Source organism: Loxodonta africana, chromosome 22 (genome assembly GCF_030014295.1).
Source record: "Loxodonta africana isolate mLoxAfr1 chromosome 22, mLoxAfr1.hap2, whole genome shotgun sequence".
In the NCBI taxonomy this organism is placed as follows: Eukaryota; Metazoa; Chordata; class Mammalia; order Proboscidea; family Elephantidae; genus Loxodonta; species Loxodonta africana.
In genome coordinates, this window is record NC_087363.1 from 15,659,868 (window position 1) to 15,675,874 (window position 16,007).

At 42.3% G+C, this 16,007-nt stretch overlaps 1 protein-coding gene across 14 annotated transcripts in view; it reads left to right on the forward strand.

Moving 5' to 3' along the window:
* The window catches only part of ARHGEF3 (Rho guanine nucleotide exchange factor 3), a 353,777-nt gene that overhangs the window by 145,522 nt on the left and 192,248 nt on the right, over nucleotides 1-16,007 (forward strand). Inside the window, exon 1 of one of the 14 annotated variants that reach the window (XM_023547602.2) lies at nucleotides 2,493-2,628. The exons of the other annotated variants lie outside the window; for them this stretch is intronic. Coding sequence (XP_023403370.2) covers nucleotides 2,578-2,628 — 51 coding nt within the window. The 5' untranslated portion in view covers nucleotides 2,493-2,577. Of the gene's footprint in view, nucleotides 1-2,492; nucleotides 2,629-16,007 lie in introns of those variants that run through there. 14 annotated transcript variants of the gene reach the window in all.

A 16,007-nucleotide genomic window follows, 5' to 3' on the forward strand; every position in this document is an offset into this window, starting at 1 on the left:
TGAATGCTGCAGCCTACGGGTTTCAGTTATTCTTTCTCATTCAGTCAGCAGCCGGAAGTTACTAGGTTTAATCGTTCATGTAAATGTGTCCCCTATAACCACCCACCCCCCCATCCACTCTAAGTCCAGCATGGTCACTCTACATTTCCTTTGGATTTCTTTTGGATCCCATTGGCAGCTGGGACTCCACCAAGTGGCTTCTTCCCGAATTTTCTAGGAGAGGAGTAGCTGGGCTTGTAGGAGCCTCCATTGGCTCCCCAAGGAATTTAGTCTTTATTAGCTGAGTTGCCACCAAAGCTGTCCAACCTCAGGTTGTTTACTGACCTGTCCAAATCAGAACCTGTCCTGTGCAGGGGGTTAGAGAAAGAAGGCTCCTTAGACACAGCTCCCCCTCCCCAGAGCAGCCACCACTTAACCTAGACTTGTTTTGTGGGGAATTTGACTTTGGGAAAGGGGATCCCAGGGAAGATCTGAAACCTGCTTTTTTTGGTGGACCCCCTTGTTTGATTTGACACACATTACTGGGCACCTCCTGGGTGCCAGACCTGGTGCCACATGTGGGCCTTGAGTTGACCCAGATGCTTGTCTGGAAGGCCAGAGCCTTTTCACATTGATTTCACTTCCTTCTTTCTCCAAACAGATGCCTTGTGCTCCTTGAAGCAAGACCCAAACTTTTCAGAGCAGTGCTGCAGACTTAACACATTTTTTGCAGCGCACCCTGTGGTTCCATACCTCCCTGTGGATGCCTTGCCAGTCCTTTTGCCTAGAGGTCCCCCCCCCTTCCCCCCACTCCCCCGCCCCGCCATGTCTCTTGCTCTAAGAGTCCTTCCTGGACTTTGTCCTCATGAAAAATGCTTTTGCTGGGCTCAGTTATTCCTTGGGCCCTCAGCACCTCCTGCAAATTCCTGGCAGCATTTATTTTATTCTCTGGTCACTGGTGGTTCATCTTCATGCTACCAGATCCTGGTTCATCTTTGTACCACCAGAGCCAGGCACGTTCTTCTGTCATGTTCTTGGAGCAGAGGACACTCTTTGGAAGATCTTGTGTTAGTGGCTAGACCACTGGCCCGAGTGAGTGAGGGAAAGGCTGCTTTCTCTTAAACTCTAATGTTAAATCTTGGATTTAATCTCCTTTTGTTAGTCCAGAAGCTTGTTGTTAAAATAAACCCAGCTGTCTTTGCTGGATACACCATTTGTCCTGGAGCTGGGGCACAGGAAGGTTCTTAAAAGATCTGTGCATTTGTAAGAAGGTCTCAGGAACGCTGGGCTTAATTTTTGCAGCTAAAAGTCTCAATTATGAAGTGTTTTGCAAATCAAATACTACTCCATTAGGTAAATAAGAGGTCCCTGGGTGGCACAAATGGTTTGTGCTGGCTGCTAACTGAAAGGTTGGCAGTATGAACCTACCCAGTGGTACTGCGGAGGAAAGGCCTGGTGATCTGCTTCCAGAAAGATCAGAGTCAGGACAACCCTATGGAGTGATTCTACGCTGAAACACATGGATTGCCATGAGTTGGAATTGACTTGATGGCAACAGGTTTGGTTTGAGGGAACTAAAAATAATAATAATAATAATTGAAAGCTGAGCTGGGGCTCTGTCTCCTTGGGTTTGAGATCCACTGCCACTTGTGCAAGCAAGGTGATTTGTTTGGGTGGGGGGTGGGACAAGGGCATAGTTTTCATTTGAAATCTGCTAGGTCTGCCATGAGATGGTCTACTTCATTCATGTAGGAGGTTTGGATTTTGAAAAAGACAGGGTACTGAGACAACGTGTTGATTCTGGAGAGATGCCCCATTCAAAAATGAGACATGTCACCGTGAGGTATTGTTCCTATTCATTTCCATTCTTTCAATTATTTCTCTGAGGAGAGCTGTAAGACCACTTAGAATCCACGTCAAAAGCTGAAAGGGCGGTTTCCAAGCAGCAGCTATTTGAAAGGGGTGCTGAAGGGAAGACGCCATATTTGCCTAAGAAATAAAGAAAGAAACGGATGGGCGTGTGGCTGCCTCTGAATTAGGACTGAGTGCAGGCTCCGTATCCTGGGCAGGGCCACTGACTCTTGGGTAAAATTAAAGTAGATCATCTATTCCTCTTTGAACAACCTCATCTCTCCTCCCAGTGTACCTCCCCCCAGTAATGTTTTCTTCTCTACGCTTTTCATTTCAACTTTTGGGTCGTAAAGCTCCAGACTCAAGACATGGTGTCTAGCAGCAAACTGTTCAGAGCTGCCTGGATGCCCAGCAGAGCTTTTAGGTGGGGACCCATCTAGCATTGTTTGTTTCCCACAGGCTGAGGACTGTCAGCCAGAAACTGAATTTCTGGTGTGACTTTGAGTGACAAAGGGCAGAAAGAGCTCTGAAAAAGCAGCAGAGCAGCTGGTGAGGAAACCACTGGAGGTGGGGGCTCTGGGTTCTCAGCTCTGGCACTTGTAACTGATGGCCCCCTGTCACTTCCTGTCATGCAGCCCAAGTGACGGGGAGGAGTTCCTTTAGGAACTCCTGAAACCATGCTCTGCACTGCTCAGAGAATCCCGTCCGCAGGGCTCCTCCACAGCTAAGGGCCGGGGACTCGCGTGGATGAGGTCGGAGCGCCCCATGGTGTGGTGTTGCTTCTTTGTCCACGCTCAGGTAAGCTCCCTGTGGAGGGAGGAAAGGGGCGTGCAGCCGCTGAGCCAGGCATGGTCTGGCCCTCCGCTCCCGCCCAAGCCCGCGGGGCAGTCTCAGGGGCCAAGATGCGGGAGGGCACAGCTGTCTTTTCATTTCCCAAGAAACTGAGCAGGGAGCTGCTGGTCCAAACACCTAGGGTGATGGAGCCAGATTTTTGCCTGGCTTGAGTATGAATCAAAAAGAGCCATGTGGTTGGGTTTAAGACCACAGAGGGCTGGATGTAGTTGAGCTGGCGAGCTGAGATGGGGAGCTGAGTGGAACGCATTGGTTCAGTGCCTCGTTTAGGGCCTGTGATTGGAGGAGAGCGAGGGCGGAGTGGGGGAGGGGTATCTTCTACTCTTAGCCCTATGATGCCAGGATTTGATTTTTTTTTTTAAATAGACTATTTTTTTAAGTAGTTGTGGGTTCATAGAAAAATTGAAAAATTGTGCAGAAAGTACAAAGAGCTCCCATGTACTCCCTTCCCCGCTACACACTGATTCTCCTATTGTTAGCACCTTGCATTGTGTGCTACCATTTGTTACAATTGCTGAACCAGTGTTGATACATAATTACCATTTTAATTTTTAAAGGAGGCCAGTGTTCAGTTAGAGGGAAGGAAAACGGAGAGAAAAAAGGATGTATCTGCCTTCTGCTTCTTGATTGTTTTTAATTACGAAGTGGACTTCCAGGATCTTCTCTCCTCCGTTTGGTTGGAAGATGGCTGCATTCAGTTTTGGAAGTTCAGTCTGTTTGAGGCAACTTTTTTTTGTAGGTTTCCTTAAATTCATGATCCTGTTGGTTTGAATGTACCCATCATTGGGAGCATGAAGTCAGGTGACATCTGTGGAGACTCAGAATCACTACAGTTCTCATTAAGAGTGTGGGTGCATGCTGATGAAGAGTGAGCTACTTCTATCAGGTGGACACTTGAGACCGTGTTGGTGTCTCCTGTCTGGAGGGGAGATGGGAGGGTAGAGAGAGTTAGAAACTGGCAAAACTGTCATGAAAGGAGAGACTGGAAGGAGGTGAGCAGGCTGATTTATTAGGGGGAGAGTAAGTGGGAGTATGGAGTAAGGTGTATATAAGCGTATATATGACAGACTGACTTGACTTGTAAACTTTCACTTAAAGCACAATAAAAATTATTTCAAAAAAAAAAAAGAGTGTGGGTGCCTGGTCTGGGTGGTTCTGGAAGGAGTGGCTGAAAAAGTTGTGTTTCTCTGGAATGAAGAGAGCCCTGAAGCTTATTGCCCCTTATTTATTTATTTGAGGGTATTAAAGTTTTGAATAAGCCCAGGATTTTCTAAAGGGTGTTATTTTTATTTCTTTTATCAGGATTGTGTTTTCTAAGACTGACTTTTGTAGTGCTAATTTCAGCTCTTGTGCATGACCGTTACAGGCACCTATGTTTAATCCTTTCTCCTGACTTGGGTGATGCTCCTGTCTCTCTCCTTTTCACATCTTACTACCCAGATATTTGCTCACTTGGCAAAGAATTATTTTTGAGCTTTTGAGATACAGAAATTGGCGACATTTTAAATGACTTACTCTATTTCGGTTACAGTTAATACAGAGTTCATAACAAAGTAATAATGATAATAAACCAAAAAACCAAACCCATTGCCGTCAAATCGATTCCGATCACACAGGGTTGCTTTGAGCATGAGTCGGAATAACCGTCATAGCTAAGGTCTGTGAGATACTTTTTGTGTAACTAAGCACTGTTCTCACATTAGCTCATGAAATTCTCACAACAGCATTGTAGGGGTTGGCTATTATTATCATCCCCATTTTGCAGATGGTGAAACTGAGGGTTAGAGAAGATAAATAATTTTCCCAAGGTTACCTAGCTGGTAAGTAGTGGATCGGAGCCTGGTGGCAAAAAGGTTAAGAGTTCGGCTACTACCCAAAAGATTGGCAGTTTGAATCCACCAGCCACTCTTTGGAAACCGTATGGGGCAGTTTACTTTGTCCTGCAGGGTTGCTATGAGTTGGAATTGACTGAACGGCAATGAGCTTCATGTTTTTTTTTTTTTTTTTTTAAGTGATGAATCACGCTACAAACTCAAGCAGAATGGATCCAGAATTGACATTCTTAGGCATTAGGTTTTACATGATAATTTAAAAGATGGCAGGCACCCTTCCTAGATTTCCTGCTACATGCAGCATCTGCAGTAAAACTTTGCTTTCCAGTCCTTGAACAAGTCAGCCTGTTTTGGGTGCAAATGGTGTCTTGATTTGGTGGTTGTTTGCCGTGCTCCAATTAGCACTTAAGTAAGAGGCAAATCCCTTCCTTCTCTGGATTCAGTTTCCCCACATGTCAAACAGAGATGTCTCTAAACTCCTTTTACCTCTGATATGAACCTAAGGTATGCAAAGATCCTGGATAAAAAGTAAAATAGTTTTCACATCTGCCCCATGTCAAAGTCAAGTGATTTTGTGGGTGTTCTTAGCATACGTTTTAGGCTGAGTTCTCTACAGAAGCAAAACCAGTAAAACATATAAATATATACATAGAGAGATTTATATCAAGGAAACAGTTCATGAGACTGTAGACGGTAGAACATCCCAAGTCCATGGGTCAGACTGGCAGCTTCTTCTGATACACGTAGCTGCAAGGGGTGGTGAACCCAAGATCGGCAGGTCAGAGAGCAGGGTTCTGACTCACAGGTTGCAAAGACCAATGAATCCCAAGATCAGCAGATGGGATGGCAGGTAAGCTGCTAGCTCAAGTCCCAAGAACTGGAGGTCAGACGAACACGAGCCAGCTGCAGGATCCAGAGCGAGCAGAGGTCTGTGAGCCTTGCCAGAAAGTCCATCTATGTTGGATGCAGGCCACACCCCCAGAGAAAATCCCTTTCAACTGATTGGCAGCTCACAGCAGATCCCATCATGGAGATGATCACATTGTATCAGATCCCATCATGGAGATGATTACACCATTATAGGACTGCCAAACTATATCATAACTGCCAAACCACTGAGAATCATAGCCCAGCCAAGTTGACATACAACCTTAACGATCACACATATATTGCCCAAGGTTGTCAACTGGAACTCAAAAGGTAATTGGGTGACTGCCTACTGACCTTTATTCTGCTCTTGAAAAGATTACTGAATGAATTTTTATTCCTTGGCTCTGAGAATCTGCAGAGAAAAGATCTGGAATAATGGTGGCTAGAAGGGAGGTTCAGTTGGTAACTGGGTATGGAGAGAGAAGAGAGAATGGGAGAAACCCTTTAAAGATCTCATAAATTTATCTTCTTAGAAGGTTTGGCCAAGTTAGTTCTATATCTACCAAGAAATGATGGAGCGGAAGGGTTAAGGGCACGGGTCTTAGAACTAGACAAATGTAGGGCTGAGTCTCAGCTTTGCCTCTTACTAGCCATGTAAATCTCTCTGAATCTGTTTTCTTCTCTGTAAAATGAGGATAATCGATAGTGCCTATCTTACAGGGTTATTATGAGGAATAAATGAAGTAACTCATGACAGTGCCTGACACACAGCTGGCACCCAGCAAACATGATCCATGTCCAATTCATGTTGAGTCTAGAATGTGCTGACGGCCACTGGACAAATGAATTCTTAGCATATAAGAGCTTCACAACCCAAGGACTCTGAAGTATCCTATGTCCTGAGATGAACATGGGTGTCATTTGATTTTGTGGCAGGAAGGAAAGAATCAGTGCTTCATTTTAAAGCCCCAATTCCAGTTATTTTTGACCTGCTGATTTTCTTCTGGGCATGTTTTTACAGCTTGCCCAGGACACTAAGCGGGAGCCATGGAAGGGGAAGTTGATTCAAACCAGAGCCTGAAAAGGCCTTTCTTGGTAGTACACTCAGAGGCATGACTCGGAAGGGCTGAGGTCAGGGTGGTGACCCCGATTGTCCTCCGGGACAGAAACAATAGGTGGCTTTTAAATCTAAATATAGACTACGTAGATGTCTTTTAGGGAAACCAGTTCCCGATACTGGCCAGGTTGGGCAGTGCTCTTGGGGAGAGTGCTCCAGGGAGCTCAGGAAGCAGCCTCCATCTACCGCTCCTGCTCCATCAGCAGTTTTGTCTGAGTAACTTTGCCCACGTTCCACTTTCTCCTCATCCATTGTTCGCCTGCCCCAGCATGGCAGCCTTGTTTATTTCCCCATCACTTCCCTTCCAAGTCTTCGCTGTCATGTTTAACACCTCTCTCCCTTTCTTCTTGCAGACAGCGTTCAGCCCTGGCCATAAACTTGAGGTGTTCTCTCCACATTACTCCTCGTACAGCAGGGATGTACCAGGAGTAATGCACAGCACTGGGCTGGGAGTCAGGAATTTGAGATCCATGTTCCAGATTTTGTGGTTAACCTTAGGTAACTCTAAATTTCCCTGAGTACGGGGTTTTCCATGTGGGAAGCAGCAGAAACATAGCTGTTAAGAACTCACGCCCTGGAGGTTGACAGCCGGGGTTCAAATCCTCACTCTGCCACTTATTAACTGGGTGACCTTGGGCAAGTTCCTTTCCTCTCTGAGCCTCAGTTAACTCACCTGAAGAAGGAAGATGATTATAGTACCTGCCTCATGGGTGGGTGAGAGGAATTTATGAAATAATATCTATAAAGCCCTTAAGACAGCGTTCGGCATATTTTTGTTGTCGTCAGGTGCCATCGAGGTGGTCCTGACTCATAGCAACCCTATGCACAACAGAACAAAACACTGCCCTGTTCTGTACCATCGTCACAATCGTTGTTATGCCTGAGCCCATTGTTGAGCCACTGTGCCAGTCCATCTCGTTGAGGGTCTTCCTCTTTTTTGCTGACTGTCTGCTTTGCCAAGCATGATGTCCTTCTCCAGGGACTGGTCCCTCCCAATAACATGTCCGAAGTACATGAGACGAAGTCTTGCCATCCTTGCTTCTAAGGAGCTTTCGAGTGCGCATGAGGCGAGTGAAAACACCGTGGCTTGGGTCAGGTGCACCTTAGTTCTCAAAGTGACGTCTTTGCTTTTCGACATCTTAAAGGGGTCTTTTGCAGCAGATATGCCCAATGCAGTACGTTGTCTGATTTCTTGACTGTTGCTTGTGGATCAAAGTAAAAGGAAGTCCTTGACAACTTCAGTCTTTTCTCCATTTATCATGATGTTGCTTATTGGTCCAGTTGTGAGGATTTTTGTTTTCTTTATGTTGAGGTACAATCCATACTAAAGGCTGTAGTGTTTGATCTTCATCGGTAAGTGCTTTAAGTCCTCTTTACTTTTTCAGCAAGCAAGGCTGTGTCATCTGCATATCGCAAGTTGTTAATGCATCTTCCTCCCATCCTGGTGCCGCGTTGTTAGTGCTAAAAAATGCAAGCTATGATTATGATTGTGATTTGTAGGAAAAGGAGGAGACTCGAAATGGATCAGTGCTGTAGAGGCTTCATTCATGTTTTCCATATCCACATTCCACCTGAACTATAATTTTTCACTTACTGTTTTTCTTTAAATTGCTTAGTTTTTAAATCCTAGACTCACCTTAAGCAGCAACAGTCCTGAAATTTTAGGTTGGATATGCATTTCCTAAATCACGTTAAAATAAATAAATACGGGTCTGCTGCATATGGTCCAAAACAATATTGCATCATCACTGAGGTCCAGTCCCTACACTTTGGGGACCACAGACCCCGTGGCTCTGGGCATTTGAGGTCCAGGTTGCTGCCTGCTAGTGATTTTAACAATGCTCATCCCATCAGAATGAACAGTCTGCCCATCCTGTTATTCATCAGGCATTGTCTAACCCTGTGCCAGGTGCTGAGATGGCCAAACTGTGGATCTTTGTAGCTTCCACTGTCTTCTTTGAATTGGACATCACCAGCCTAGAGAGAATGGAGGAGAGAAAGGCACAGAATGACCAAATTACTGAAATCCCACCTTAAAAAGAAGTGAGAGAAAGCAGGGCCCTGTCTGCCTGAAATCTTTGAATGTGAGTAAAGGAGACAGCCTCAGTCAGCTTTTGCTAAGTAACAACCATCCCTAAACTTAGTGGCAGATAACAAGCATTTATTCTTAGGTTCACAGATCTGTAAGTTGCCTGGGGTGGTCTGCCCCACATAGATTTATTTGGGACCCAGTCACCCTCCTGTGTATTTTTCTCCTGGGGGAGGCCGGAAGGTCTCAGAGGAGCAAGCAGAAACACACGACGCCTCTTAAGGCCTAGCCTTAGAATTGGTATGCTGTCCCTTCCAACCACATTCCATTGGCCAGAGCAAGTCACAAGACCAAGTCATGGAGGTCAGGGGAGGGCATAGTATTTGCTGAAAAATAAATTAATCCACCACAGAGAGCATCATTATTTACTCTTTCAACCTACAATTATCGAGCACGTACTGTGTGTGGCACCCTCTGCTATGTTGGAAGGGGTATAAATACAGTGACAATAAGTGAGAAAGATGATGAGACCTATAACCCAAGGCCTGACATGTATCAGGTCCTGAATAAATATTTGATGAATGAGTATCTGCCAGTAGCTAGTGAGTGCTGAGTACTTCACATCATGCGTTTCCTCATTCAATCCTCCCAACCCCTCTGTTGGGCAGGTATCCCACGTCAGACAAGCGTGATACTGAGTTGGCCTGTTAAATGCCTACATCTTCTGACATGAGGAAGGGGAAAGTTAGTGGAAGTGCTGCGCAGGGAGAAGCCACATGCAAAGAGATCATTCCTGATAAGGGGAAAAGAGGCTGACTTAGCATCAGAGGCCCCGGTTCAATCCCTGTCCCGCATGTTTTTTCCAGTGTGCACTTTCTGGACTTTTTTGGGCCCTAAGTCTTCAAGCACCCACCACGCACTCCTTCAAGCACTCACCATGCACTTCTTCAAGCACCCACCATTTACTAAGAACTTATCACATTATCTGGCACATTGGTTGCTGATTTCATGTCCCATCAAGTTGATTTGGACTCATACCGACCCTATAAGACAGAGTAGAACTGCCCCCACAGGATTTCCTAGGCTATAATCTTTATGGGAGCACATTGCCAGGTCTTCTCTCCCACACAGCAACTGGTAGGCCAACCTTTTGTTAGCACCCAAGCGCTTAACAGCTGCACCACCAGGACTCCCTCTGGCATGTTATAGTTTCTCTAAATCACTAGCCCTTTGCCTTCTTTTTTTTTTTTTTTTAATAATTTTTATTGTGCCTTAAGTGAAAGTTTACAAATCAAGTCAGTCTCTCACACAAAAACCCATATACACCTTGCTCCACACTCCCAATTATTCTGCTCCTGATGAGACAGCCTGCTCTCTCCCTCCACTCTCTCTTCTCGTGTCCATTTCGCCAGCTTCTAACCCCCTCCAGCCTCTCATCTCCCCTCCAGGCAGAAGATGCCAACATAGTCTCAAGTGTCCACCTGATCCAAGAAGCTTACTCCTCACCAGCATCCCTCTCCAACCCATTGTCCAGTCCAATACATGTCTGAAGAGTTGGCTTCAGGAATGGTTCTTGTCCTGGGTCAACAGAAGGTCTGGGGGCCATGACCACCAGGGTCCTTCTAGTCTCAGTCAGACCATTAAATCTGGTCTTAGGAGAATTTGGGGCCTGCATCCCACTGCTCTCCTGCTCCCTCAGGGGTTCTCTGTTGTGTTCCCTGTCAGGGCAGTCATCTGTTGTAGCCGGGCACCATCTAGTTCTTCTGGTCTCAGGATGATGTAGTCTCTGGTTCATGTGGCCCTTTCTGTCTCTTGGGCTCCTAATCACCTTGTGTCCTTGGTGTTCTTCATTCTCCTTTGATCCAGGTGGGTTGATACCAATTGATGCATCTTAGATGGCTGCTTGCTAGCGTTTAAGACCCCAGATACCACTCTTCAAAGTGGGATGCAGAATGTTTTTTTAATAGATTTTATTATGCCAATTGACTTAGATGTCCCCTGAAACCACGGTCCCCAGACCCCTGCCCCTGCTACGCTGGCCTTTGAAGCATTCAGTTTATTCAGGAAACTACTTTGCTTTTGGTTTAGTCCAATTGTGCTGACCTCCCCTGTATTGTGTGCTGTCTTTCCCTTTGCCTAAAGTAGTTCTTATCTACTATCTAATTAATGAATGCCCCTCTCCTACCCCCCCCTTCTTGTAACCATAAAAGAACGTTTTCTCCTCAGTTTAAACTGTTTCTCAAATTCATGTAATAGGGGTCTTATACAATATTTGTCCTTTTGCAACTGCCTAATTTCACTGAGCGTAATGCCTTCCAGGTTCCTCCATGTTATGAAATGTTTCACAGATTCCTCACTGTTCCTTATTGATGCGTAGTGTTCCATTGTGTGAATATACCGTAATTTATTTATCCATTCATCCGTTGATGGGTACCTTGGTTGCTTCCGTGTTTTTGCTGTTGTAAACAGTGCTGCAATAAACATGGGTGTGCATATGTCTGTCCGTGTAAAGGCTCTTATTTCTCTACGATATATTCCAAGGAGTGGGATTCCTGGATCGTATGGTAGTTCTATTTCTGGCTTTTTAAGGAAGCAACAAATCGATTTCCAAAGTGGTTGTGCCACTTTACATTCCCACCAGCAGTGTGTAAGTGTTCCAGTCTCTCCACAGCCTCTCCAACATTTATTCTTTTGTGTTTTTTGGATTAATGCCAGCCTTGTTGGAGTGAGATGAAATCTCATTATAGTTTTGATCTGCATGTCTCTAATGGCTAATGATCGTGAACATTTCCTCGTATATCTGTTAGCTACCTGAATGTCTTCTTTAGTGAAGTGTCTATTCATATCTTTCGCCCATTTTTTTGATGGGGTTATTTGTCTTCTTGCAGTTGAGTTTTTGCAGTATCATGTAGATTTTAGAGATCAGGCGCTGATCAGAAATGTCATAGCTAACAACTTTTTCCCAGTCTGTAGGTAGTCTTTTTACTCTTTTGGTGAAGTCTTTGGATGAGCATAGGTGTTTGATTTTTAGGAGCTCCCAGTTATCTAGTTTTTCTTCTACATGCTTTATAATGTTTTTTATACTGTTTATGCCATGTATTAGGGCTCCTAACATCCCTATTTTTTCTTCCATAATCTTTATCATTTTAGATTTTATATTTAAGTCTTTGATCCATTTTGAGTTAGTTTTTGTGCATGGAGTGAGGTATGGGTCTTGTTTCATTTTTTTGCAGATGGATATCCAGTTATGGCAGCACCATTTGTTAAAAAGACTCTCTTTTCCCCATTTAACTGTTTTGGGGCTTTTGTCAAATATCACCTGCTCATATGTGGATGGATTTATGTCTGGATTCTCAATTCTGTTCCATTGGTCCATGTATCTGTTGTTGTACCAGTACCAGGCTGTTTTGACTACTGTGGCAGTATAATAGGTTCTAAAATCAGGTAAAGTAAGGCCTCCCACTTCGTTCTTCTTTTTCAGTAATGCCTCATTTATCCGGGGCCTCTTTCCCTTCCACATGAAGTTGGTGATTTGTTTCTCCATTTCATTAAAGAATGTCGTTGGGATTTGATTGGAATTGCATTAAATGTATAGATTGCTTTTGGTAGAATAGACATTTTCACAATGTTAAGTCTTCCTATCCACGAGCAATGTATGTTCTTCCACTTGTGTAAGTCTTGGTTTCTTGCAGAAGTGCACTGTAGTTTTCTTTGTATAAGTCTTTCACATCTGTGGTAAGATTTATTCCTAAGTATTTTATCTTCTTGGGGGCTACTGTAAATGGCATTGATTTGGTGATTTCCTCTTCAATGTTCTTTTTGTTGGTGTAGAGGAATCCAACTGATTTTTGTATGTTTATCTTGTATCCCGATACTCTGCTGAACTCCTCTATTAGTTTCAGTAGTTTTCTGGAGGATTCCTTAGGGTTTTCTGTGTATAAGATCATGTCATCTGCAAACAGAGATACTTTTACTTCTTCCTTGCCAATCTGGATGCCCTTTATTTCTTCATCTAGCCTAATTGCTCTAGCTAGGGCTTCCAGCACAATGTTGATTAAGAGTGGTGATAAAGGGCATCCTTGTCTGGTTCCTGATCTCAGTGGGAATGTTTTCAGGCTCTCTCCATTTAGGGTGATATTGGCTATTAGCTTTGTATAAATGCCCTTTATTATGTTGAGGAATTTTCCTTCTATTCCTATTTTGCCAAGAGTTTTTATCATGAGTGAGTGTTGAACTTTGTCAAATGCCTTTTCTGCATCAATTAATAAAATCATGTGATTCTTGTCTTTTGTTTTATTTATGTGGTGGATTACATTGTTTTTCTAATGTTGAACCTCCCATGCATACCTGGTATGAATCCCACTTGGTCATGGTGAATTATTTTTTTTGATATGTTGCTGAATTCTATTGGCTAGAATTTTGTTGAGGATTTTTGCATCTACATTCATGAGGGATATAGGTCTGTAATTTTCTTTTCTTGTGTGTCTTTACCTGGTTTTGGTATCAGGGATATGGTGCTTCATACAATGCGTTTGGTAGTATTCTGTCCTTTTCTGTGCTCTTAGTGGTGTTAACTCTTCTCTGAAGGTTTGTTAGAACTCTGCAGTGAAGCCATCCGGACCAGGGTTTTTTTTGTTGGGAGTTTTTTGATTACCTTTTCAATCTTTTCTTTTGTTATGGGTCTATTTAGTTGTTCTACCTCTGTGTTAGTTTAGGTAGGTAGTGTGTTTCTAGGAATTCATCCATTTCTTCTAGGTTTTTAAATTTGTTTGAGTATAGTTTTTCATAGTAATCTGATATGATTCTTTTAATTTCAGTTTGGTCTGTTGTAACATTGCCCATCTCATTTCTTATTCAGGTTATTTGCTTCCTCTCCTGTTTTTCTTTTGTCAATTTGGCCAGTGGTTTATCAATTTTATTGATTTTTTCCAAAAACCAGCTTTTGGTCTTGTTAATTCTTTCAATTGTTTTTCTGTTTTCTATTTCATTTAGTTCAGCTCTAATTTTTATTATTTGTTTTCTTCCGCTGCCTGTGGGTTTCTTTCGTTGCTCTCTTTCTATTTGTTCAAGTTGTAGGGATAACTCTTTGATTTTGGCCCTTTCTTCTTTTTGGATGTGTGCATTTATTCATATAAATTGGCCTCGGAGCACCGCTTTTGCTGTGTCCCAAAGGTTCTGATGGGAAGTGTTTTCATTCTCATTGAATTCTCTGAATTTCTTTATTCCATCCTTAATGTCTTCTGTAATCCAGTCCTTTTTGAGCAGGGTATCGTTCAGTTTCCAGGTGTTTGATTTCTTTTCCCAGCTTTTCCTGTTATTGATTTCCACTTTTATGGCCTTATGGTCAGAGAAGATGCTATGTAATGTTTGAATGTTTTGGATTCTGCTCGGGCTTGCTTTGTGACCTAATATGTGGTCTATTCTAGAAAATGTTCCATGTGCATTAGAAAAGAAAGTATAGTTGGTTGCTGTTGGGTGGAGTGTTCTGTATACGTCTACGGGGTCAAGTTGTTTGATTGTGGCATTTAGATCTTCCATGTCTATTGCGCTTCTTTCTGGATGTCCTGTCTTTCACCACAAGTGGTGTGTTGAAGTCTCCTACTATTCTTGTGGAGCTGTCTGTCTCATTTTTCAATGCTGGTAGAGTTTGTTTTATGTATCTTGCAGCCCTGTCATTGGGTGCATAAATATTTAATATGGTTATATCTTCTTGCTGTATTGTCCCTTTAATCATTATATAGTGTCCTTCCTTGTGCTTTATGATGGGTTTAACTTTAAAGTCTATTATGTCAGAAATTAATATTGCCACTCCTGCTCTTTTTTGATTGTTGTTTGCTTGATATATTTTTTCCATCCTTTGAGTTTTAGTTTGTGTCTCTAAGTCTAACGTGTGTCTCTTGTGGGCAGCATATAGATGGATCTTGTTTTTTAATCCATTCTGCCACTCTCTGTCTCTTTATTGGTGCATTTAGTCCATTTACATTCAGGGTAATTATGGATAAGTACGAATTTAGTGCTATCATTTTGATGTCTTTTTTTGTGTGTTGACAGTTTCTTTTTCCCACTTGATTTTATGTGCTGAGTAGATTTTCTTTATATATTGTCCTTTCCTCATATTTGTTGTTGTTGATTTTGTTTCTGCTGAGTCTGTATTTTTCCCTTGTATTTTATTTTGATGAGTAGGATAGTTTGTCTCCTTTGTATTTACTTTATTATTTACCCCTGTTTTTCTAGTTTTAAAATTTTTATTTCTTTGTATCGCCGTATCTTCCTCTCCATATGGAAGGTGTATGATTACATTTCTTAGTCCCTCTTCATTATTTTAACGTTGTCTTCTTTTATATAGTAACATCACTGTTACCCTGTTTTGGGCTTTTTTTTTTTTTTTTATATAATCTTGCTTTGTTTTTGGATTTCCCTGTCTGGGTTGACTTCTGGTTACTCTGCCCAGTGTTCTAGTCTTGGGTTGATACCTGATATTATTGATTTTCTAACCAAAGAACTCCCTTTAGTATTTCTTGTAGTTTTGGTTTGGTTTTTACAAATTCCCTAAACTTGTGTTTATCTGGAAATGTCTTAATTTCAAAAATAAAAAAAAAAATTTTTTAATTTTATTTAAGAGACAGTTTTGACGGATATATGATTCTTGGCAGGCACTTTTTTTTCTTCAATTTTTTAAATATGTCATCCCAATGCCTTCTTGCCTGCATGGTTTCTGCCGAGTAGCCCGAGCTTATTCTTATTGGCTGTCCTTTGTAGGTGACTTTTTGTTTATCCCTCGCTGCTCTTATAATTCTCTCTTTATCTTTGGTTTTGGCAAGTTTGATTATAATATGTCTTGGTGATTTTCTTTTCAGATCTACCTTATGTGGAGTTTGATGAGCATCTTGGATAGATATCTTCTCATCTTTCACAATATCAGGGAAGTTTTCTACCAACAAATCTTCAACAATTTTCTCTGTATTTTCTGTTATCCCTCCCTGTTTTGGCACTCCAATCACTTGTAGGTTATTTCTCTTGATAGAGTCCTATATGATTCTTAAGGTTTCTTCATTTTTTTAAATTCTTTTATCTGATTTTTCTTCAAATGTATTAGTGCCAAGTGATTTATCTTCGAGTTCAGAAATTCTAGCTTCTACTTGCTCGATTCTGCTCCTCTAACTTTTTATTGTGTTATCTAATTTTGTAATTTTATTGTTTATCGTCTGAATTTCTGATTGCTGTCTGTCTGTGGATTTTTCCAGCTTATTAAACTTTTCATTATGTTCCTGAATAATCTTTCTAATTTCTTCAGTTGCTTTATCTGTGTGTTCCTCGGCTTGTTCTGTGTATTGCCTCATTTCATTCCTGATGTCTTGAAGGGTTCTGTATATTAAACTTTTGTATTCTGCATTTGGTATTCCAGGAATGCATTTTCATCTAGAAGATCCCTGGGTTCTTTGTTTTGAGAGCCTGTTGAGGTGATCATGGTCTGTTT